Genomic DNA, 24,798 nt, shown 5'->3' with positions numbered 1-24,798 from the left:
TTTCCCTTAGAAAGTCCTCCACGAAGGCATCCCTCGCCTTAGGCAGACAGCCCTAGTGTGCTTTGCCATAATTAAATAAACCAAGCCCGATGCAAAAGTACATAAAATAAATTTGAATTAATACATGACAATGAATTAAAGGTAAAAAAATGTTAAGATGTGCAATGAAACAATCCAATATTAATTTCACGTGCAGACAAAAAAAAAACATTAAACAAGAAAAATGTAATATAATTTTTGTCTTGTGTAAGAATTTTATTTCCAACATGCAGCTTTTATACTGAATGGGATAACTATAAATTTTTAATATTACATATCATAGAAAACAAAAATGGATGTAAAAAAAGTCAACAAATTCACTCTGCATTGTTACAACACGTAAATTATTTGAGATTTTTAAGTCATACCTGTATTTCTTGAAGATATAAAACAAAAATTTTAGATAAACTACATTTTATTTACTGATGCACATAAAACATTAATTATACACATACAAATTAAATATACATATCTACAGTAGAAAAAGTTTGCAAAAATTTACAAAATCCTTGTTTAGAAATATTTTCTATCTCTAACTTCATTTAGCAGATTTCATCTTATGTCAGTGTTTCACCTTTTGTGACCTAGAACAAAGCATGAAATACTTAAAACTACTTATACATTAAATAAAAATTAAATACTATGTTTGCAGAACAAAATACAGATTTTTATAATGTATGTAAGGTTAAAGAAAGTGAACAAAATTTAATTCCAAAATAACTTCTTAATTGTCTTGGTTCTTTACCATTTTAATTTTTTGTCCTAAAATAGTAACTGCTTATGAATAAATCACTTTAGATCATGTGTATATTAGATATTTGTTAATTTGGATATTTTGATTTATGCATTGGTACTAAGCTAAGTCTGTTCTAATGATGTCTGTTCAAGCAAAACACTTGTCACTTTAATTCGGAGTGAAAAACCCTTGATTTCTTCACTGGAGTAAAGAACAAATTGTGTGTATTTATTGTGCTGTGCAAGTGTATCAGTTGTGAAAAAAGGGAATGTCAAATGTTACTTCCGAACTGTTCATGCAGGGATTTAAAAGGATTTTCCACTGAATTCTGTGCTAAGGAAAGAAAAGGCACCTAAAATCCAAACTTAATGCTCAACAATTAACTTTTTTAAAATCATTAAACAAGAATAAAGCAGCAACTGAGGCATCATTCTGAGTTTGAAATACAGTACAAAGTCTATAAATCCGGACCTCAAAGCTACAAACTTTATGCACATGCGTAGCATTTATGCATGCGCATAATACGTTTACGCATGTGCATTTAATGTATAACGGACAGTATAAACTAGGCTAAAATTATCCATTTCAGTTAATGTTGCAGAGTGCATTGTTCCTTCTAATTTGATCCAGCTTATTATTTTTTGCAGACTGTTAGAGCAATTTTATAAAAAATACGCTTGAAATTTCGATTATGTCAAAAAGTGTTTCCGATTCTTGAGCTGCCAAAGGATCTACACAGCGGAAGCATGTTTCAATATACATCAAACAAAAAGTGAAATTGCTGCAAAAAATGGATAAAGGCATGAAGAAAGTGACAGAGAGGTTAGTGAAAACGAAAAAATTTCAATTGACAAATTAGTCGGTATTCTCGGCACAGCAATTACATGACTTGAACAGCGGAACTTTGTAACTGAACAAGAAATTATGTCTGTTTATAGAATTAAAGAGAAAGTATTATCACATAAAATGAAGCAACTTAAACTACTTACATTGAAAGAAATGTTTAATAAAGTAAACAAATAAATATTAAGCTCTTTTTTTTTTTCGTGTGTGTGTGTGAATTTTGATACCCTTTAGATCATAATTGTTCTTTATTTCATAAATTACAGTTTCATATTTTTAATTTTATAATTTCTGCATGCCATCTAACCAGATTTAAAATTGATGATCTATAATCCGGAATTGGCGAAGTCCTGACGAGTCCGGATTTAAAGACTTTGTACTGTATTACCACACAGAGTAAGAAACCACCATACAAAGACAGTGAAATAATCAAAACTGCATTTTTAGAAGCTGCAGATGCATTATTTGATAGTTTCAAAAATAAAACTGAGATAATATATGTTATTAAACCTGTATAAATTTCTGAAAATGCAGTAAATGAGAAGAGTTGCGGTTATGAATTTTGACGTTACCTTACAACTTAAAACAAACTGATCTCGGCAGATATTTCTCCCTACAACTTGCAGAATCGACTGATATAATTGATACAGCTCAATTGGCAGTTTTTACAAGAATTTGATAATTTTGAAATAGAGGAACTGGTAAATATACTGTTAACAGGATGAACTACAGGACAGGACTTATTTTTAGCAGTTAAAAGATCTTATCAGATCTGAAAATATTCCTATAAATAAGTTAGTAGACTTAGCAACTGATGAAGCTTCTGCGACGGTAGGGATTGAGAAAGGATTCATAATCTTGTGTCGTAAAGACAACAGCTTTCTGAAATTTCTGTCTTACCATTGTGTAATACACCAGAAGTCAGTATGTGGAAAGTTTTTAAATATGAACAATGTAATGAAAACAGTCATAAAAATAGCGAACAAAGTTAGGGCGCATGCAGTTTAGAGCACTGATGAACTAGATTGCTAGTATGGTGATCTAGTGCTTCATGTGGAAGTTCACTGATTGAGTAGAGGCAGAATTTTTGAAAGAATGAAGCAAATCCTTCTGTGAACTAGAAGATCCAGTTGGCTGCAGGATTTTCCTTTTCTACAACATCAAACTAAACAAATTTCAACTTTATATCAAACACAAGCACAAATGTCATGAATATGTTGTGATGTCAAGCTTATCCATAATAGGCACTAAAGTGAACTGCTTCGTAAAAGTTTCACTGTCGGTACGATAAAACGTCAGTATCAAAACTACCTGCTTTGTTTGATTCATTCTTAAATTAAAATCATGAGCTTGTGACAAAACACTGAAGAGATACTTAGTCATGAAATTTTTTAAAACATCCAATGTACTTACTAGAAAAAATATGAGGGGGCAAAAGACAATTTTAAAACATCAGTTGCCCATAACTATACAGTGAAATACAAAAGACATACCCTAGCTTCAAGGTATTCTATTCTTCTCTCCAAAGATGTTAACTTTTCATTCAGTGTAGCCAATCGAGCTCTACAAGACATATCTAGAAGAAAAAAAGGCCCATTTAAAACAATTCTGATAAATGTGGGCACTGACATATTTTGTTACTTTTTAAATATATTATGTCTTCAAGGATTCTATACAATCAGGTTAATTATGGCTCTAAAAATTATAAATGGACAATGAAATGAATCATGAACAAAGTGATATTCTGCTTTTAAACTTATTAAGGCAGTTCCAGTATGCATTATTTTATTTTTATATTAATTATTACTAATTTTAAATACTAAGAAATAATCATTACTAAAAGAAAATATGTTTTTGTCAAATGTTCATGAACTATTTTTAAAATTTTAACGTTATATAATGGTCCAATATAAAATGGCCTCATTATCCCATACTTTAAAGCAGATTTACAAGATTAACTCATAGAAATGGTTTCCTATACATAAGGATTTCAAATTAAAGGTGTTCAAGATAATTAAAGAGCCTGAATATGATGCTTGAAAGTAAAACCAAGTAGAATCGAATACGCTGTGTATCATGAAGATCAGAACTCGACGTGCAACATCCGGTCATGCATTATCTTGTTGGAAGGCCTCGAAGATAGGGCACAACCACCGGACGTAACACGTCAGAAATGTACCAATCTGTGTTCAAATTACTGTCAATGCGAACCAGAGATGTGCATGTCGTGTATCCAATGGCTGCCCAAACCATCACACCAGGTGCAGGGCCTCTAAGCGATATCGAATGCAAGCAGGCGACGTACAGTCTCCTCGAAGCCTCCAGATACTTATACAACCATCAGAATATCGCATACAAAACCGGGACTCATCTGAAAAGATGAAGTTGTGCCACTCCTGTATCCAGCTTTATCGTTCGGTGCACCAGAGTCGCCGTCTCTCTCTATGCTGCTTTGTCCATGGACACCGAAATAATGGTCACCATGCTGATTGTCCCTGCTGCTGCAAACGTGAAAAGCACAGTACAAGCAGATACTGGACATCCTGCAAACATGCCTATTTCCTGACTAATGATCCATGATGTGGTTGTATGCTTTTACAGGGCTCACTTTACAATATATCTGTCCTCACGGACGTTATTCATGGGAGGGCGTTGAGATCCTGCATGCTGTTCAGTATGACCCTCAGCAACCCACTGATTTCATATTCGCATGACAGTAGTTTTATGTCGACCAATGCGACGAGCAATACCACAGAACGATAATCCACAATTTTGATAGGCAACGATCCTACCTCTATTAAATTCCGACACTTGCTGATATGCATTTCTTCTTATTATTCGAGGGATAACATGATATTCTGATCAAACTTCGACCTTACAAAGCACTTTCCAAATGAGAAATCCACTACACAACTTTTCTTTTATGCAATGCTTCAGATATCGTTTCTCCCTCTTGCTTCGTTTAAATGTCCTGAAATACTAATCAGTTGCATATCCCAACCTCCTCTTTCTTTCATATGATTCTGATGCTTGTCAGATTATTCCTTCCTGGTGTTGCAATTTTAATAGCCAGCAGTGTAGTAATCGTGAATTATTTTAATTCAGAGGGGCATTTTAACACATCTGTACAGTTTTTTAATGTTACACTTTTCATCTGGCTTACTTTCATCTTCCTCACTGTTTTCCAAGCTATTTCTGTTAAGGCTCACATCATCAACTACAGCTGAAATAAAGATTTTATATCATCATTAGTGTTTTCAGTATACAAGTGTTCACCGATTTCTATATACTCTTGCATTTGAACACTGCCATTGATTTTGACAAGTTCGAACAATTCGTTTTCATCAGTAGTATTTTCAATGAGGGCACTTGAAATTGGAATTTTAATGCCTGCTTTCTTAAAACACTGCTGAACACAACTTTGCGATACAGATTTAACAGCTTTTGTTATCCACTGAATGGCATTCAATACATTGACACATTTCACAAGTTTGATCACTGTTTCCACAAGCAGCTTGATGAAGAACATGCCATAACAATTTCATGTAATGAACTTTAAAGCTTCTAATTATACCTTAGTCCAAAGGCTGTAATACTGATGTTGCATTAGGTGGGAAAAAACACTAATTTCACTGATTTCAGTTTTATATTTGGTGGGTGGACTGGTGGATTGTCAAGAAATAGCTGAAACTTCCTATTTTGTTAAGACATTGTTTTATCAAGAGCAGTCAACCATTCTAACATTATTCAAATGGTTCTAACATTATTAACCTATTCAAAGGAAGCAGGGTCAACAGAATTGTCACTTAAATAGAGGTGTACCTTACAGGAGGTACTATTGTATATACAGTATAGAAACATAGAGTATATTTGCAAATTTTCCATAGCTTACAGGTGATATTCGATTTTACATCACACGTTGTTCTTAATATAAATCACAAGAACATTGTGCTTAATATAAATGCTCACAATGTTCGCTTTAATTTATATTATATTGTTGTGTGTGTATGGGCTCATAATAGATTGAATGCACTCAGGTCTGATGATAGCTTGATAAAATTTCTCTTATTAAAAGAAACACCTCAGAAATCTGGAACTTTCAACAGAAATACTTATGCACGCGTTCACAGTATCATAGAGTACAATCAGTAATTACACTTCAAGTTACTAAAAACGTTAAACACAATGCTATGCAAAGCACAGCTACAGAGGAAGCTAACCCAGAAATAACCCAGTGCTCCAAAATCGCACAACTCAGGACAGATGCTCTCTTCAGCATTATATAGTTTTCACTCAGCTGCCAAGATATTTCTAGAATTTCCTAAATTACTGGAAGGCATATGAGGGCCAGCTAAAGTGAGTTACAGCTAATATAGTGACCAATTACATTTATTCAATTACAATACCTATTATGGTGGTACACGGACTGGACCAATGGCGATTTCTCGCCAAAAACCTTTGCTAATTTGGCGATATCTCACCAATTTAACAAGATACCCATTTATTCAATGTTAAATAAACTTGTTCTTGCATTATTTTCCCTACAGAACATCCTCCCTCTATATTTTTCATGTTACATAATACAGAAAAATACAATTTCACTAAAATTAGTCGTACATGTACATATGTGAACTTTTGGCAACTTTGGAGAATACTTATGAACTCTTTGACTAATTTTATTCTAAGCTAATAAGCAAAAGCAATTTTTAAAATGGAGGCATACTAAGAATTACATGGAAAAGCAATCAATCAATAAAATTACAAAAGCAAACTGGTAATAAAACATTTACTTTCTTTGATAAATCCTTCTCTTTTGAGCTGCTGTTCTCTACCTGTATACAGCAATATATTTTTGCTTTAGCATTGTGCAACAGCTAAAATCAACATGCACTACGTTTATACCTGGGTTGCCACAAATACCTTTTGGTGACATTACTGCTTAGCCTCATGAATCCTTTTTGTGACTTTCTAGGGAAGGGCAGATTTAGATAATCAGAAAGTAATAAAAAAAATGCATTCGCAGCAGCATTGTGAATAGTTTATATGTATATAATCTTACATTTGGTCTTAATGTTATTTTAACAATATAAGTACATTTACAAATCCTAATTTGAAGTAAATACAGTCAAAAATCTGTGAGGCAGAATAGTCAGGACTTCAGCAATTCTAAAAATTTCTGGATTTTAGATTTAATTTAAATCTAGTACGATGACATGCAGTAATTTTTTCTTTTAAAAAGGCATTTTACATAAAGAAATTTTTTTCCCATGGATCAATTTCAAGTGGCAATAAAATATAACTTCAAGCCAAAATAGAGGTATTTTCTGGATTTAAAACAATATTATTGATAATCAATGTTCTGTTAATTGCGACATTATCTTTGCAATGTAAGACAGGTTGCATTATCTTTGTTCAGCATTCTTCCAATATTCCATTCCATTAAATGGAAAATTTTGCTTTTTACTTGCAATACACATGAACCTTCATCGTTTTTGGTCTGTTTTCTTTCTGACAGCCTCCTCAGGAGTCTATGCTAATTTTTGGTTATATCTTATTGATTCCCATGTTTTACCAAGTGTTTCAATCTTAAAAAAAGGTAATAATATTTTTTTTTTTTTTTTTTATATATCATAGATATGCATGGTTTCAATGCACAAAATTTTGTGCATACAGAATGTACAGATTTTGTTCAATAAGAGGTAAGGTCTCGAACCTAGGTACCCCTGGTGCTACACTACTTCTCTCATGAGCAAATTCATGGCTTTCATCATGAAATTTGATAGTGGGCTATATATTATGCCAAACATTTAAAAAAAAATCTCTTTAAATACATTCTCTCATGATCTTGCAATGATGAGACATTAGATTTTATATCAAAATATTTCTATTCTTGGGTCTTACTCTTACGTCAGTTTACTTTATATCTGCATTTCAGAGTACACGAAATGCTGATATTTATTGGCTGATTGACAGATGTACAGTTTCGGGGAGAGTAAAATGGAAATGCTACCTCTTACTAATACTATAATTTTAATACACACAAGCAAAATTATACGGTGCTTCAAATCATAAAGTTAGGAAAGAACAAATCTGCTATGTTAATCGAGTTCCCAGAATCTAATTCTTTCTCCCTTTCCTGCTGATATGCCAACAAATGAAAACCAGTAAAAGCAATATCCCATTCAAATAAATATGTGCTAAAGTTTAATTGGTACTTACGTATTATCGCAACCAGGTTGGCACGATTTGTAAGTTTGAGTAAAAAAGTATGAATAGAAAGAAAATGTACATTTATTAATTACAGATAATTTTTAATACAGTTTTTTATATTATTTTGTTTTAAAATATAAAATAGCAATTAAACCCTTCCGGTTTCGAATTTGAATAAGTTGCAGAATTATTTTTTCGGCGGAAATCTTTTGGCTATTGCTTTTAGCACTGATTGAAAACCGTCTTCGCCATTAACAGCTTCAGCTTGGCGCCATATAAATTCGATAAGGTAGGAGTCAAGATGATGACGGGCTGTTCCTCTCTGTTTTTTGTTGCGCCATTTGGCTGAGCCCCATATGCGCTCTACATGTTGTGTGTTAACACCCGTGTTGGGATCCACAAAGTTATATTTGTCATTAACAGTTCCATGCAGAAATCCAGCATTTTCGAACTCACTTGTATTGTATCCTTTCCAGCAATCCGAATAAATGATACTTCCTTCCTTGATATTTTCGCAAATTTTTTCAATGAGGGTAACGCCGCTTCTGTTAGGTACAGTAACCAAAAAAGTCTCTTTCTTTTCTCGGTAAATTCCGCCGAAAACCCATTGCTGTGGTAGTACATGCCCAGTCTTATTTTTTCTTTTTACAAATAAACTTTCGTCTATACGTAGGGTTGCCAAATTTGGCGATTTATGCGAATTTTGGCCTGGTTGTGTTAATACGTAAGTACCGCTTAATTTATTGTTCAAGTCAGACAGAAAAATTCTACCCAACTCAACAACTCAAGGGCCAAAAGTGTGTTCATGGCTAAGACTGTTATAACATCAATTGATGTATTGTCATTGGTTATGGTGATTGCAACCCAGCAAATGCTTCAAAGTGACTTATAGAAACCTCAGTTAGTAGGGAGAAAAATCAATTTAAAATACAAATATACTACACATATATTTTTGAGTATTATATTCTCAATTCCTAGACTTTGAGAGGGAAAAAACACTTTCTTTGCTGGTGGTTTGGATGTCCAAACATTAGATCACTGGAGATATCGGACATTCAGATTTCAGACTTTATAACTATAATATCTTGAAATATATAGTGCATCTACAAAGTTTTAGATTCAATTAACATAAAACTAAATGCTGAAGAAAAAGAAAATTCTAATGTCTAGCCTTCAATATACAATCACTGGTTACAGTTTTCTAAAAGTAAAGACCTTTGAGGTAAAACTTCACTTTAGGATACAGAAAATAAACTGCAGGTACCAGATGTGGTGAGTAAGGAAGAATGGTCAAGAATTGGGACACTTTTCTCTGCTAGAAACTGCTTAATAAGAATGGAATTATATTGCAATGCGTTGTTGAGCTACAGAAACAATTTATTTCATTGAACTATGCCAAATATACTATGCAGAATTCTCTTCAGAATAATTATATTCACTGCATCTTCATAAAAATATGCAGTCATCATTAATCCCTCAGAAGCAAAATCCTCATTAAATTTTACTTTCCAAATATAAACAGTCATTACCAAAATGGTCTTTACTTGATATTTCTGAAGTTTCTGCAGCTATGTTAGTTTGGTACTTTGGGATTATCCTGATAGACCTGTAAACGCTCGTGAAAATGTGCAAATCCTTTGGCGCCATCATAATGAAAAACAATTTCCAAAATATTCTAAACACATTAAACTTATCAAATAATAATAATAAAAAAATTAAGGTGTAATAGTACGCAATAAAAAGAATCAAAACAAAGTAAAAACCTGTATTTTTTTTTATTTTTTATAATTAGATATTGAATTACTCTTGAATCTAACCATATATATTATTACAAATCATTTCGGTGGCCAAAAATGCTTGATAGCTTTTAAAGCACAAACAAACAAGTCATTATTCTTGTGCACTCTCCACATAAATTCGTTTAATTATGAATCTTAGTGTTTTCGGATAGTTCCGCAGTGTTTCTCGTTTCTCTATTTTGCCAAACCCCACAATTGTTATAGATTTTATGTATGTGTACCAGTTTCAGGATCCACAAAATTATATCGGTGATTCACTTTAAAGTGTTGGAATCTCACTACTTCCAATTCATCAGTTTTGTAACTTTTCCATGAGTCTGAGAAAATTGTAGTTCCTTCAGCAATATTGTTTTGAATTTCAGCCATCAGAGTTACTGCATTTTGATTGGGAAAACTTATAATGAAACAATTGTTGGTCTCTCAGTAGAGTTCCCCAAGTATCCATTGTTCTGGAAGAATACGACTGACTTGGTTTTTGCATTTTGTAAAAAGGCTCTCATCTATCTCTACAATTTTGTTCGGACCTCCTATTTGTTTTGAATCTTGCTGTCTCTCATATAATTGTTCCAATCAACAACTGTCTTTCCTATTAAATTCAGCTGTTTTTCTCCCCATTCAATTGATGTTAATTCTTGCAACCAGCAGTAAAACCTGAGGGCAGTCAGAAATGGGAGTTTTGAGCCCTCCAACCACGTGCCTTTTCGATTAGCTAACTCGTTTATTGCACCCCTTTACACTGCATTGCCTATGCTTATCAGTTTTGATATACAAAACACATTTTCTTAAAAGAAATGATTCCATTCTCTTGAAAATAAAATCTTTGGTGCTAGGCAAATCCCAAATTTGAATCATTCCAGCAGAGTAAAAAAATAGCAATATATTTCAACATGCTAAAGAAAACTAATTCGTGTAGTTGAGTATTACGCAGTTATTGGTGCACAAGCTACCTTTTAGCAAAAATACCGGGTTTGGAGAAAAGGGTCAACGGTATAATCCCAAAGTACCATTAACTTTTACCAGTCCAAGTAAATGATTGCTGGTTTTTCTCAAAACCATAAGCAAAGCACCAAGTTTCATTTACAGTCATAATTTGTTTCAAGAAAAAACAGATTAACACCTGCTACTTGGATCAAATCATAGCAAGCAGAAATTCAAGCTCATTAATCTGCAGTGCAGTTAACATCACATCACTACTTTGTGATGTTTGTCTTCTCTGATATCAGAAATGTTTGCTTCATAAGTCATCAACTATTATTGGATGATGATTTTTCAGCAACAACTGTCAGACTTTTTTAACTTCTCACGTATTAGAGATTGTGAACAGCGACTGTAACTCAGCTCACCATCAGCATTTTTGCACCTATCATGAAATCATTTAAACCAATAAAAACACTAGATCAAGTGAATACTTGATCCCATATGCTTTATGCAACAATTCAAATTTATCCATTAGTTTTTCCCATATTACAACAAAAATTTTGCTGCTATTCTTAGCTCAGTTTTTTAATTCGCAACAGATGATATGCAGTTAGAGTTAATCCTTTACTTTGATTCAGTGAACAGCAATGTTCATTGGAACAAAGTTAAGGATTAACTGCATAGAAAATTCTCTCCATACGCAGATGATATTGTAGGCAAAGCAAGTTGTGATGCCATAATAATAAAAGCTGTCATCATCAGGAAGGTTTACTGTAAGCTGTAAAAGATATGTAGTTCTTAAACAACTTAAAGACACTGAGCAATTTGTGTTTATTATTTCTCAATGTATTCCTAGCAATAGGTTTAATAAAACATACTATGTGGCCTATCGCATCAACACATCAAATTGGTCCCTATATGTACAAAAGCTGATTTCATTGACAAAAAGGATATAAAATGGGTTTCTTAATTTTCTTGAAAGTTTGATTTTATTAGCCAGTTTTTTTTAATAAGTATTTTAACAGATTTATATCACTATTAAATACTTACAATCATATCTAAAATATCTGAGTGTAACAAAAGTTTTCTACCAAAAAAAGCTCTTAATAAAGTTAGAAAAAACATGAAAGTAGTATCCTTATTGCAGGTAGTAATCACCATCCAAATCTATAATTTTCTGCTAATGTTTAGGTAGTTTTTCAAAGTCTCAAGCCCAGAAACTTAGTGGCCACTAGTCCAAAAACAGATCAACCTCATTTCAGACATCCTGTGCAGAACGGAAAATTGCAGCAGCAAGATGTAGCTGCAGGTGTGAAAAAAGGTAGAGGTCCAAAGAAGCGATGTCCGGCCTATATGGTGGGTGTGGCAAATGATCCCATTCGATTCCGTACACAGTCAGTGAATGCAGACACATGCGGTCTTGCATTATCTTGATGGAACATTACCTTTTCGTGCCAGAAGTCAGTTCGATGTTTTTCCTTAATAGCAGTGTCAACTCAGACTAATATCCCACTGTATACCTTACTGTGAAGGGTTTTAACTTTCTCCACATACACTTTGTGGATAATACCACGGTAATCCCACTAGATACAAAGCTTGATCTTTTTGTTAGTCAAATTGTGCTTTGTGACACTGACAATGGGCTCACGTGAGCAGACCAACTCCATTTTTGGCCTATGTTGTTGAAGTAAATCTACTTTTCATCACAAGTGACAATCCGATCAAGAATTTTGAGCTTGCGTTGATATTAGAGCAGATTAGTTGTAAGGCTGAATACATCTGTCCTTATCTGCTTGTATCCTCTCATGTGGCACCCAGTAACTAAACATGTACGTCAAATTTACGCATTGCATAGCATGACAAGTGGACATGGCACTAACATCTAACTCCTCAGCAAGCTCTCGAATGGTTGCATACTGATCTTCTACCACAAGTTCTCGCAGGCAGGCCTCATCAACATCAGTAGGCTGGCCAAAACAGTATATTTCTTGCTTAATGTTGTCTTTGTTTTTTTAACTTTCAGTACCAAACTTCACAGTGCAATATGATGCAACATTAGTACCTACCTACACACGATTAGTGCCTCAGTACCTACACAGTACACTAGTACTTACACATGATTTGGTGACATTCTGTAGCTGACTTTTTGCAACAGAACTGATTCTGAACCAGATTAGAACAATTACGTACTGTGGAAGTAAGTGATTGTTCTAATCTGGTAGTATGATAGTTTCATGTCAGACATCTTATACTTGATAACGATACTTTTTTACAAATTTTATAACACAATGCTCTAAAGCAAGTCCCTTTCTTTCAAATGACAAAAATTGTTTGACAAAATATGATTAAACGCGCCAACGTGAAATGTTTGCGCTGACGATATTTGCAGTGGCGTTAAATTTCCGTTAAAACCCGATACAAACAAATGCTATTTCTGCAAAATGAAATTACGCCACGAATTTTTTCAATACCTAAATTAAATGTATATAAAATAATTCATATCATCTTAATTCAGCTTTTAGTATATAAGATTGCGCTGGATTGATTTTACGAAATATAATTATATATAAAGTTAATTGAAACAGCAGCATATTAAAAGTTAAATATATAATTCGTAATATTAGACATAAAAATTTCAGAAGAGATGAACATACCAAAAGAGTTGAGAAAATCTGCAATTTTCTTAATACTAGCTGTAATAATTTCAACATATTCTCTGTTAGCCCAGTCTTGCTGTATTTGCTTTTGAATTGCTTCTCTCTCTAACGCCGCCATGTTTTTGCACAATGATAACAATTATGTATCGATATCCTAAATCTATTTATCTAGTTTATTGGAGGGGGGAGAGGGTGAAGACAGTTGAATTTTGTCTATAAAACTAATAAGGTATTGTCTAACTGTTACATTTATAATTCCTTTCATTTTAGAAGTTGAAGAATGTAAATTTTTTGTTCTAAAATAAGATGCAACAAGATGAAAACAAAGAAAAAATAAGTAATACGGTATTTCGTGACATGTGTAAGAAATACAAAGTTTGAATTTTTAAGTTAGTTAATTTAAGCCATTTATACATTTTCTTTTTTAAAATTTCTTAAATATTGTGTACAAAAGGATATCTTAATTTTCAATTTTTTAAACCAAAGCATACGAAAACAATGCATATTCATTGCAAGTCAAAAATTTTTGCTTCAGAAGCTGGACACTTGTTTCATAGCTTCTTAAAATGCTTTGAATGAAATAAAAGGAAATTATTTTATTTTATAATGTTAACTTGCAAATCTGAATGTATGAATCCCTCAATGGTAACACTTCAATACCTTTTCTGATGCTGCCCTCTGTTGCCAAAAATGTAAAGATTTTATTCAGTTTCAAATTTTTCTCATGATTTCAGATTTTCAAAATACACCAAAATTTGTAGACAGCGAGAGAAGAGGAACATCTACTTTATTCCCTATTAATTTAATTCAATATATTAATTTATTGAATTAAATAAATCGTGAATAGTTAATTCACGATTAATTTAATTTATTCAATATATTAAATTTATATTAATTTAATTCAATTTTCTTCCACACTTTTAATTTTAACTTGTTCTTTGATGAAGAAGGTAATAATTCTTTGAGCAAACGAAAATTTTTCTTTTCGTTGACGTTAACTGATTAATTAATTATGAAAAACATCCGAAGGGATGTAAAGCCTTGTTGAAATTGTAAGTCCAATCGGTGCCCCAAATAAGACGAGGTCGGATATTTCTTTTATTTAACTATTTATATTTAATCTAATAGTTTATTACATTTTATTTATATCTTTATATTTATTAAATTTTAATTTCAATCTAATTATTTTAATTATTAGTTATTTTATTTATTTATTTCTCCCCTTCTTCCTGATGGCTTTCTAGAGGGCTCGGCACTTCTGATTTTAGAAATAAAGCCCTGCATTCAAGCGGATTGGTAAAGAATCGTACAGGACTGCTATAGTCATTCCATATAGTATAAGATCTTTAATTTGTCTTCGAAATTATGACAGTATATTATTTATGGATGTAACTAAAATAGTAGTAATATTCTACATCTTGAAATTTTTAACTTTGTTTCATATTTTAGTTTTCAAATATACCTATATATGGCTTATTATTGTAAAAAACAATGAACTGTTTAAAAATTGCACTCTTGGTAATACTTTTTATTATTATCAGCTGTAATGTACTTATAAAAATATTGCATAATGTTATTTACTTGATAATTTTACAAGCATTTACAATATCATTACAATAAATTTTTAAAAAATCATTTCTTACGCCTTACATTATACAACAGACTCGTTTTAAGCTTATAGCTTAACAAACTTATGCGAGATAAATATGAGCAAAAATACATTCAGTTTTGTACCTATTTGAATACCTATTTCGCGTGCATTTATATGAATTCAGTTTTCGATTTATACGAATTAAAACTTTGTTCAATTAGATCCTGAAGCTCAACAGAAAAAAAAAAAAAAAAAATGTTCTTCCAACTCTTTAAGCCATTTCTGAACAGCATCTTTCTCATCACCATTGTCGCTGTTGCAAGAATCATACGAGCGCTGCTTCAGTTTCGGAAAGAAAAAAAAAATCGCTTGAAATCAAGTCTGATAAGTATGATAGGCGGGGAAGAGGTCAAAATCCTCATTTTTTGAATGCAGTCATCGTGTGGAGGTGCATGTCATTTAAAAAGCACCCTTTTTCTGTGTAATTTGCCTCTCTGTTTTTTTCGCTCTGGTCATTCAGAGTTGGGTCAGTTACTACGCATAATAAATATTTGTATTATCTTGTTACGTGGCAAATAATCAATGAGAAATGGCCCCTTCGAATCTTCCCAGCAGATTTAAGTATTTTCAGCTTAAGGAGCTGGGAAGGTCTATTGTCCTTCGATAGTTCGCTTTGTTATTTCGTTCGGATGTTATAATGGTCGATTTGTGCTTCATCTGCTGTGAATAGGAGGATAAAAACTGTGTCTATGAATACACATAAATCACAGAAAACGTTTTCGAGAGCAATCGACCTCCCTCCCCCCCCCCCAGCATTCGATGAAATCATCTGCACTACTTTTGACACATTCAGCTCTCCATGCAACTTTTTTTTATTGGTACAACTCTGCCACAGTGTGAGAAATTCATATAGGTCATTCTTCATGTTTTGCTCACACTTCTTTCACGGTTATGTACCAATTACTGCCTCGTCGAGTGATGCTGGGCAGCTTAAACATGACAGAGAGCCATACTTAGGTAAGATTTTTGACAAAGTTTTTTCTGGCGGTGGCATAAAGTACATCATCATTATAGACGAAATCGTTAAGTTGTTTCCTGCTGTTAATTGCAAGATAAGTTGTTCAATCAATTGTGAATGTTTGCCTTCTTTAGTCAAAAACTCAATTACTGAATGACATTCGTACACATTACCGATGGATATCGCAATCTCAGAAAAATTATCCTATATTTACCAGATGCAGAACTCAAATATTTGAGTCAAAAAGGAATACTCAAGCAACTGAAACTTTTCCTTTACGGGAACTAGTACGAAGAGTAGAACCTTCATTAGTATTTTCAACCTTAAAAACTGTATTTGAAAGTCGTATCTAAGTTCGACATCAAAGTGTAAAAATGCCCATAGCCACCTTTCTCGAAGGCCATTTTTTCATTCAAAGATCACTGTTTTGAAATCTGACGCACATGCTATAACTGAGATTATCAAAATAGCGCACACATCGCATATATTTGCTCATTTCTTCTCTAGTATCTTTCTCGGAAAAAGGACCATTATTCCACATCCGAGAACTTAATAGCACAATATTTACTGGAGCTAAGCTATCGTGAACCACGCCTTGAAAACTACATCATATTCCTAGAGTCTGACTGAGCACAACAAACGGAAACCTCGCTTCGAGTATTTCCTGGAGTTGTAAAAGGAGAATAACCTTTGGATCGTTGCCAAACACAACGCGTGAAAAATCAGACCTTGAGACGCCGTAGAGTCCATAAATGGCTGACCCTCTAGTATTACTGTGTATGGGAAGAAAACAGGAATGCATGAAAATCTTGAGAGGAAGGATACTCAATAACATTATTTTCAGAAAAGAAGTGGCGAGCCTTCGAATTCTATTTTTTTTAGGAAGAAAATTCTAGCAAACATCTATTTCATCCGAAATAAGAACCGTCAGACAAATTTTAGAAGATTTTACACTAAGCAACAGAACTCCAGATAGATATCCAGACTAACGAGAAGAACAACCCATTCGAATAACAGGTTACCTGTTCATACTTAGTATAATTTACGTGTGGAAATTTTGTTTATTCGATAACAGTATTTCATTTTAATAGAAATCATACATTTAAAAAAGATAAAGTATTTTTATTTTTGTAAAGCGAAATAAGAAAAGCGTTTTTTTCCGCTAAGAATTAAACATTACTGAAATCATTCTTTTTTTTTTTTTTTTTTTTTTTTGTTGTTGTTGTTGTGTTTGACTAAAAATACTGAAGCCATTTCTATTTCAATTAAAACTGAAAAATGAAATTAGCTTGCAATAGCGTGAACCCGAGTACTAAAAAGATAAACTCGCTTTTATTCTTCTTTGACTAAGATTATATAAAAGAAACTATTTTTATTTGCCTAAAAATGGCTAACCTACTTCTACTGAATAAAAACTGAATGAAAACACATTTTATTGATTAAAAAATAATATTTGTAGCTGTTTAAACTGAGTCCTGTCATGGTCACCACTTCTCCGAGATAGCCATTTCTGAAAGTGACTAATATTTCCAAGAATATAGGTAAACATTAGTACTGAAAATCCCAGTAAGGCGACCTTTTCCATACAAGACCAACAACTTCGGGCCCCATCTGGTGGCCTCACTGTATTTGTATAAATTACAGTGAAATGTAATTATTATAATAATGCTGCAATAAATTACAATATAAGAGCTCAGTTTAATTTATTAAAGTATTATTTAATATCGCTGTCACATGATTCTACATAATTTTAATCGTTAATTGAGATGATTGTTTTAGACAGGCGACATTTAAACAGACGTTTATTTATATTTTCTACAATACTACTCACTTTCACAGCTGTTTACGCCATAACGAGGTGTAAGCGCTTTCACAAAGTTCGTGTTTTAACACTTAAAGCAAGGAAAATAGCACACTTATAAAGAGACTGATGCAGTTTGTAGAGTCATTAGATTATTTTCATGCTGGAGACATGAAAATGTGCAAAGCCCTCGCCGGGATTCGAATCTGGACCTCTCGAATACCCGCCGAGTGTGCTAACAGATACATGCCGAAGGAGGGAGAAATGCCGAAAAGCATGCCGAAAGGAAGGAGAAAATATTAGAAATGAATAAATTAGAATAAAAGCTATATTCATTTTCTTTAAATCTTCCAATTTCCTACACTAATAAGCAAGGCATTAGTCCAATAATAAAACTTAAAAAAAAAAAGAAAAGAAAAGAAAAAAAGGAAAAAAAAAAAAAAAAAGAAAAGAAGAAAGAAAAAAAAAAAAAAAAAGAAAGAAAAAAAAAAAGAAAAGAAAAGAAAGAAAGAAAGACCAGAAAAAGAAAGTTAAAACATGTGAAAGAATTCCGATTTTAACGTCATACCAGAGGATTTGTTAAAGCTTTTTATGTTCTTGTTGAGCATGGCAGGTTATAAATCTGCTCTTGACCACTCCTTTTAACACATTCCCCCCATTTTTAACTTTATTATTAAGTACCTCTTTCTTTGCGTTTACGTCACATAAAATTCAAGAGCAAATTCTTAAAATATTTAAAAACAGCATATCTTTAGAATTTCCGATAAAGTCTTAGGGTTTTGTATATATTACATGCATAAACGTTTTTATATTCCTATATAAGTCCTTTGAAAACTAATCGCTCGAGCCGTCAGCCGCCTAAACGTTATTATAAAAGAAAAGTATATGATGATTTTAAGGAGTCCAGCTAGTGTCGTTTCATAAAAGTATTTAATATTTCAAATTAGACCTGTCACGATTCAAATGCATTTTTATTTAAATCAATCAGGTTAAAAAGTAGGAAAAATATTATTTTTAAGAACAGAGTTTATTGCTTTTTAATCACTTGGTTGTCTACCCAGTAAAGTAATCTTACTTACTGTCTACCCAGTAAGTAAGATTAAATCTGAAAGTTAAATATCCTACACTTTGCTTAATAACACGTTGGAGCGGGAAAATAATACGTATTCTATATCAGGCAATGGCAACACATTGCTTTCAAATAGCCGATTTTGTGGATTAAAATTGAAAGGTAAAATATCTTACATTTTGCGAGTGGTAACAGTCTGGCGCGTTGGAGATAAAAATGTTTCATTTTCAACGATGTTGCCACTTCTCGCTTCCAAATCGTTGAGTTTGTTAATCAAAGTTTTACAAAATATGAAATAAAAAATAATAAAATAAATTCGAAATTCAGATATTGGGTTTTCAGGTCCAAATGATCGGGTGGAAGACTATGCGTATTAAAAATTCGGTGGCTGTAGGTTCTTCGTTTTTCTACAGTGCGAGAACACACATACATACATACGGATTGTTCATTATTTAATCTTTTTCAAATAATACATCTCAATATCATTTGGTGGCAACAGTTTGAAAAATAATTCAGAAACATTAGTGATACGGACAAAAAGTGAGTTCCGAGACAAATGGTACCCCTGGTGCTAATAAAGAATTTTATGCTCAAATTAATGGTAGCAGCTGTTATAACTGGCAGTTTGCAAGGCCGCGTGCATCAGATAAATCCACTCAAGCGACTCGAGGGCTGTCAGCCTATGGAGAAGGATGTCTTCGAGGAGGGCTTTCTAATTGGTACTTGCTCTATCTACGTTACAGAATTTTCTCCCTTCTTCCAGCATGCCTTCGTGATGTAGACTGTTAGCATACTCGGCGCGTATTCGAGAGATCCAGGTTCGAGTCTCGGTGAAGGCATTACCCATTTTTCACGTCTGCCTGCTTCGAAAAATTTCCCACTGACTCTATAGTGGCGCCCGAACTAAAAAAAAAACGGTGGATGATGACTTTTCACCACCAGGATCTGGCGATTGGGTCCCCTAATCCCCAGTCGCACCTTAAAAGGGGGAGTATATAAGTTTTGTTTTATTATTATTATAGCAGTTTTGCAATTTTTATGGAATTTTTTCCCTCCTTCCAGCATGCCTTTGCGGTGTAAAGGTTAGCATACTCGGCGCGTATTCGAGAATTCCAGGTTCGAGTCCCGGAGAGGGCACTGCTAATTTTTTATGCCTCTCTACTTCGAAGAACTCCTAATGACTCTACATACCATGAAAACAGCCAGCTAGCTCGTTCTCTGGGTCAAACTACCAGTGTTATATCGGGTCAAACTACCAGGGTTTAGCGCTCGACTTTACCGCTCAACCACTGGTGAACCAAGGCCATGTTTATGAATAAGTTCAGCATAATGTTCCGCTTCAAGTGAAAAAAAGAACTGGAGACTGTGGTATTAACCTCTTAGGACAATTCTATTTACAACGATTTAAAATTGAGGTAAAAATGAATTAAAGTATTTTAAAATATTTTTAAATGCCGTTCAAAAGACCCTACAAAAAATCTCACTTTTTATCTAAAATTTTTAGAAGCCACATCATAGATATGAAAAACAACTCTTCTTTTCTTGATATGTTGATTAGAAGTGGAGATACACCAGTTCTTCTGACAGACTATAAACCTGAAGTTACTGTCTTCCACACCGGAAGTCAAAGTTTAAAGGGCAAATTAAAGATACAATTTCCCCCTATTTATGCTCTTTTTTAATTAATTAATTTTAAGCATTTCAATACGTCTGGAGAATCTGGCAAGTATTACAATAAGAAAATGCTTACGCAAGACATGGCAACTTACGTGGGATTCAGCATTCAAAACAGAGTTAAATCGCATTAGCAAGACGATTAAAAATGAAATTAAGAAATTACGTACTGAAAAGTGAAAAGAAAGTAGACGTAGAGCTAAATAATGGATCCTTCTGCAAATTTCTCAGATCTCTTAAGAACAAGCATAAACCTGTTATTGCTGCGAACTCTACTGTATATTCAAATAATTGAGTGACAGCTTTCTCTGAACACCTAGAACAGCAATTCATCCCTGACGTGAAACTGGTGGACCCACAGTTTATCACGCAAGTTGAAGAATTTGTTGATTCTTGGGTCTGTGCCCCCTTCAGCAAGCTTCATACCTGACCTGAACACTTCTGGTGAAATTCAAAATATAATACGGAAGTTGGACATTAGAAAAACCCTGGGTCTTGACGGAATTACCAACAACATATTACGCAATTTACCTTCCAACTCTATTGCCAAATTCACTGGAATTATCATTGCCCGCCTGACTCTAAGTTATTTTCCCAATCCTTGGGAAAATGCCAAAGCCTTTGTTCTTGCCAAGCCTGGAAATGGCAACATCAAAGTGGAGAACTTTCGACCTGTAAGTTTGCTTTTCAGTCTCAGCAAAATCTATGAACGTATTACCATAAAAAAGATGAATCCTATCTTCAGCTACTTCCGTCCGATCAATACGGATTCAGGAAGCAACTGTCAAGCAAGTAGTCAGCCTAGTAGCAATGAATTTATCGTGGCAGCTCTGTACCAAAGAAATGCAAGGTACTCCTTACGCTAGAGCTAGCGAAAGCATTTTACCGTGTTTGGCATAAGGGGTTGATCTACAAACTCATCAATATGAAATTTAGTCGGGAAATTCTTCTTCTCAATTCCTTTCTGATCGATCGAACTTTTAGTGCCGATCAAGGAAATGTTTATTCAGCCTTCAAAAACATCACTGCTGGATTTCCTCGGGGTTTCTGTCTTGCGCCCACTCTCTACCTGTTTTGGTAAATCAATTTTTCCAGAGATAAAATGGATCATAGCTGCATGTTAGCTTGCTATGCTGACGATACTTTGGTAACTGTGAGTTCTATCCATCCCAATAATGCCATCTCCAGACTCCAGGATTTTGTTTTACAGTTTGAGAACTGGTATAGAAAATTGAGAATCAGTATAACTTGCTCAAAGGTTAAACTCTTACTGGTAAGGAGGCGCAAGATTCGGAGCATAGCATTGAAAAACCTCTACTTATTCCGAGAAATTCTGAACTGCGTAAATAATATAAGCCATCTAGGGGTTATCATTAACCAAAGGCTCCTACGGACTTGTTGTACTAAGGACGTTATAGGAAAAGCCTGTGATATCACAAACCAACTTTCTGTACTCATTGGAAATTACTCTGAACTTTCAACAAAAAGGGAAGGATATACCTATGCATTATAAGGCCAATTGTGTGCTACGCATCTGCAGCCTGGGCATCATCCTCAAAGGCAGACTTTCACAAACTTCAAATAGTACAGAATAAAATTCTAGAAGAAGTGAAAATGCTCATTACCTGATTTGAAGCAACGCAGCCAGCTTTTTTGCAGGATTCGAATCGGGGTCGAACTACTAGTGTTCAGCGGTATTACCGCCTCTGGTGAGCCGCGGATTAGCACCAAAAATGGTATCATTTGTAGCGTTTTTAGAAAGAAACTTTCTAAAACCATGAATTATCATTTTCTGATGTATTAATATTTTCCATCTTGCATGGCAAGCTGCATGTTTTTACAGTTGTATTATTTCCGAGTTAAAGATAGCGATATGAATTCTTTTAAAAAAGTAAACAGATAATAAATTTCTATCAGTAATTTCATATAAACGGGAATTTCTATATTGCAAATTACGGTATCAACTTTGAGCTCACTTAGCAAGATAGTAACTAACAATTAGTCTAATAATAAATACCTAAATTGCTTGTTAATTCAATTAAGATTTGATGCTAAAATAAAAATATTCGTGAAGTTTGGAAATTTACTTTTATTTCTTTTTTTATAAAAAAAATTATAATTGCGTACCTGATCAAATTTTAAACTTTAGCAAAGAATTGCTCCATTAATATTTGCTTCGTACTATTTGTCAACTGTTTTTAAATTGCATTTTCAAGTTCGTAAAACCGTTGGTAATTTTTCTGATCTCCACATTTGAGTTCCAGAGTTCTTAGAGCTTGCGATGCTTTTCTCGATTCAGTTGAGGTTGGAATGTAGTCGATTTCTTCCGTATCACCTTCAATCCTAGTCTCAATTTTTGTAGTTCTTTTAACAGTTTCTATAATATCAATCTTAATAATTTCCTTCACTGATGTCCGAAATATTAGAAAAAGCTTGCAATTCTTTCTATGATTTCTTCTGAATAAAAACCACATTTTCTAGAACAATTCCTAACTATTTTGGGAGACTGCTTCCCATCCGTTAACTATATTATAAGTAAACTCTAGCAAAGATATCGAGCAATTCCCTTTGAAGTGCTTGCATTTTATCAAGAATTAACTTTATCTTTTTTAAACAATAGCTTTTTTGTAATGTCATTTGAAAGCTTTTATAATACCTTGGTCTAAAGCAGGGATGTCAAACTCATAGGTACACTTGGGCCAAACAAACAAGGTTTAACTTTAGGAGTGCCGAAGGAAAAAAAAAAAAAAAATCAATATTCATAGAAACGTAGATTTATTTCGAATAATACAATAATAAACATATATATATATATATTTATATAGAAAAGAAATCTATAAATATCTGGATTTTTGTGGATGGCAACAGCAATTACGAGATATTTATTTATTAGGTATTAAATGCACGCGCTGTTCTATTTTTAACCTTCCAACACAGCTGTCTTTTCAAAAATCGTCTGCGTTGCTAAGGCAACATTAAGCAAATCTAATTACAATTCTAAATAAAAAAAAACTAAATAAATAAATAACTATGAAATCCGTAACAATATGAATTAAGTAATAATTAATAATAAAGCAAAGTGCATGCACATGCATATATATCGTACAAAACTATGATTGGAAAACCAATATATCGTACAAAACTATGATTGGAAAACTGAGACCATGAGTTCGGCCACATTCGGCTATCGGGGGATGCGTACAAGTTCTAAGTGCACGTGTCCCCCAAAAGCCGAAGGTAGCTGAACGCAAGGCATTGTAATTTAACACGCATTTGTAATTTAAGTAGCGTGTGTGTCAGCTCGCTGTGAGTAATCTAACAACACTGAATAAATTATCGTTAATTACTTAGCAGTAAACATTTAATTTTTTTCTTCGTCGATATGTTATTTTATTATTATATATTATTATTTGCCGGTATATTGGCCGGGCCACAAAAATATTTGTTGTGGGCCGCATGCGGCCCGCGGCCCGCGAGTTTGACATCCTTGGTCTAAAGGTTGAATGATAGATGTCATATTTGTAGGAAGAAACAATAATTCAATGTTTTTCGGAACGATATCAGAAGTATGTACAGCATAAAAAAGCTATTTTTTCATTTTTCAGTTCTCTGTCCCATTTCAAAAGGAAATTAGTAAAAATACTGCTTGTCATCCATGAGTAAGTTAAATTCGTCACTCCTTTTAAACATCGGGGTTTTTTCCTGTAATCACCAGCGTGTTCTTAACTTTTGCATTCATATTTGCACGTTAGTAACACAGTAACTCGTCAGTTTCTTGAAACTAGCCACTGTTTTACTTTTAAACATTAATGTAGTCTCCGGTAATGATCTGTAAAACAGACCAGTTTCATCTGTGGTATAAATTTCGCGTGACTTGTATTCATTTAGAAGCCTTGGCGAAACTCTTTCATCTAGTTCTCAAACCGAATGATGATCTGCTCATTGCTTCTCACTATGTTTTATTTAACTCAAATGAATGAACTACAATCAGCTTTTATCAGCCACAAACGGTTTATTCCAGATCTGAGGAATTAATCTTTTTCCAGCTTGAGTTTTACAAGCGGCGGAGATGAGTTTCATAACAGGCGGTTTTTCTATTGATTAGTATATATATATATATATATATGTTGTATGAACTTAAATCCATTTAGTGCGAATACAAGTTATTATTACTTGCGCAATTGCTGCAAAGTTAGTTAATAATAATTTATTTCCTAAACCGTATTGATTAATTGATTATATTATCTCCTAAGTTTAAATTATTATATATATATATATATATATATATATATTTGTTCCTGGAAGTTTGATCGTAATAAGCGGCTGAATTTGATAACCAGTGAGTTTAATTAGCGGCGGATACTGTAATATCTATAGTGAAACTTTGATTATACGTCAATATCAGTGCTTTCTTTCATGATGGGTAAGAGAATAGAAGGATAA

The 24,798-nt window shown here is 33.3% G+C and overlaps 1 protein-coding gene across 1 annotated transcript; it reads right to left on the bottom strand.

Annotated features, from left to right (window-relative positions):
- Positions 1-436: 436 nt before the first annotated feature.
- HSPC300 (hematopoietic stem/progenitor cell protein 300) lies at positions 437-13,358 on the bottom strand. The gene is made up of 3 exons (XM_085822300.1): positions 13,200-13,358; positions 3,112-3,194; positions 437-623 (listed from the first exon to the last, which is right to left on the bottom strand). Exons 1-3 carry the CDS (start codon positions 13,318-13,320, stop codon positions 597-599), a joined length of 231 nt encoding a protein of 76 aa, XP_085678426.1. The 5' UTR covers positions 13,321-13,358; the 3' UTR covers positions 437-596.
- Positions 13,359-24,798: the final 11,440 nt, after the last annotated feature.

The sequence above is a fragment of the Stegodyphus dumicola genome, chromosome 8 (assembly GCF_044657685.1).
Source record: "Stegodyphus dumicola isolate Sdum_Otavi_A_Nest chromosome 8, ASM4465768v1".
Classification (NCBI taxonomy): domain Eukaryota; kingdom Metazoa; phylum Arthropoda; class Arachnida; order Araneae; family Eresidae; genus Stegodyphus; species Stegodyphus dumicola.
The sequence above is the reverse complement of the archived record's forward strand: the minus strand, read 5'-3'. Positions and strand labels throughout refer to the sequence as shown.

Bases quoted from the DNA above. Each gene is read 5' to 3' on its own strand.
- HSPC300 (XM_085822300.1), bottom strand. From the start codon at position 13,320: ATGGCGGCGTTAGAGAGAGAAGCAATTCAAAAGCAAATACAGCAAGAC. The intron at 3,195-13,199 runs GTATGTTCATCT...TTTTTCTTCTAG, and splicing joins AGATTTTCTCAACTCTTTTG to ATATGTCTTGTAGAGCTCGA. The intron at 624-3,111 runs GTATGTCTTTTG...GCTTTGTTCTAG, and splicing joins TAGAATACCTTGAAGCTAGG to GTCACAAAAGGTGAAACACT.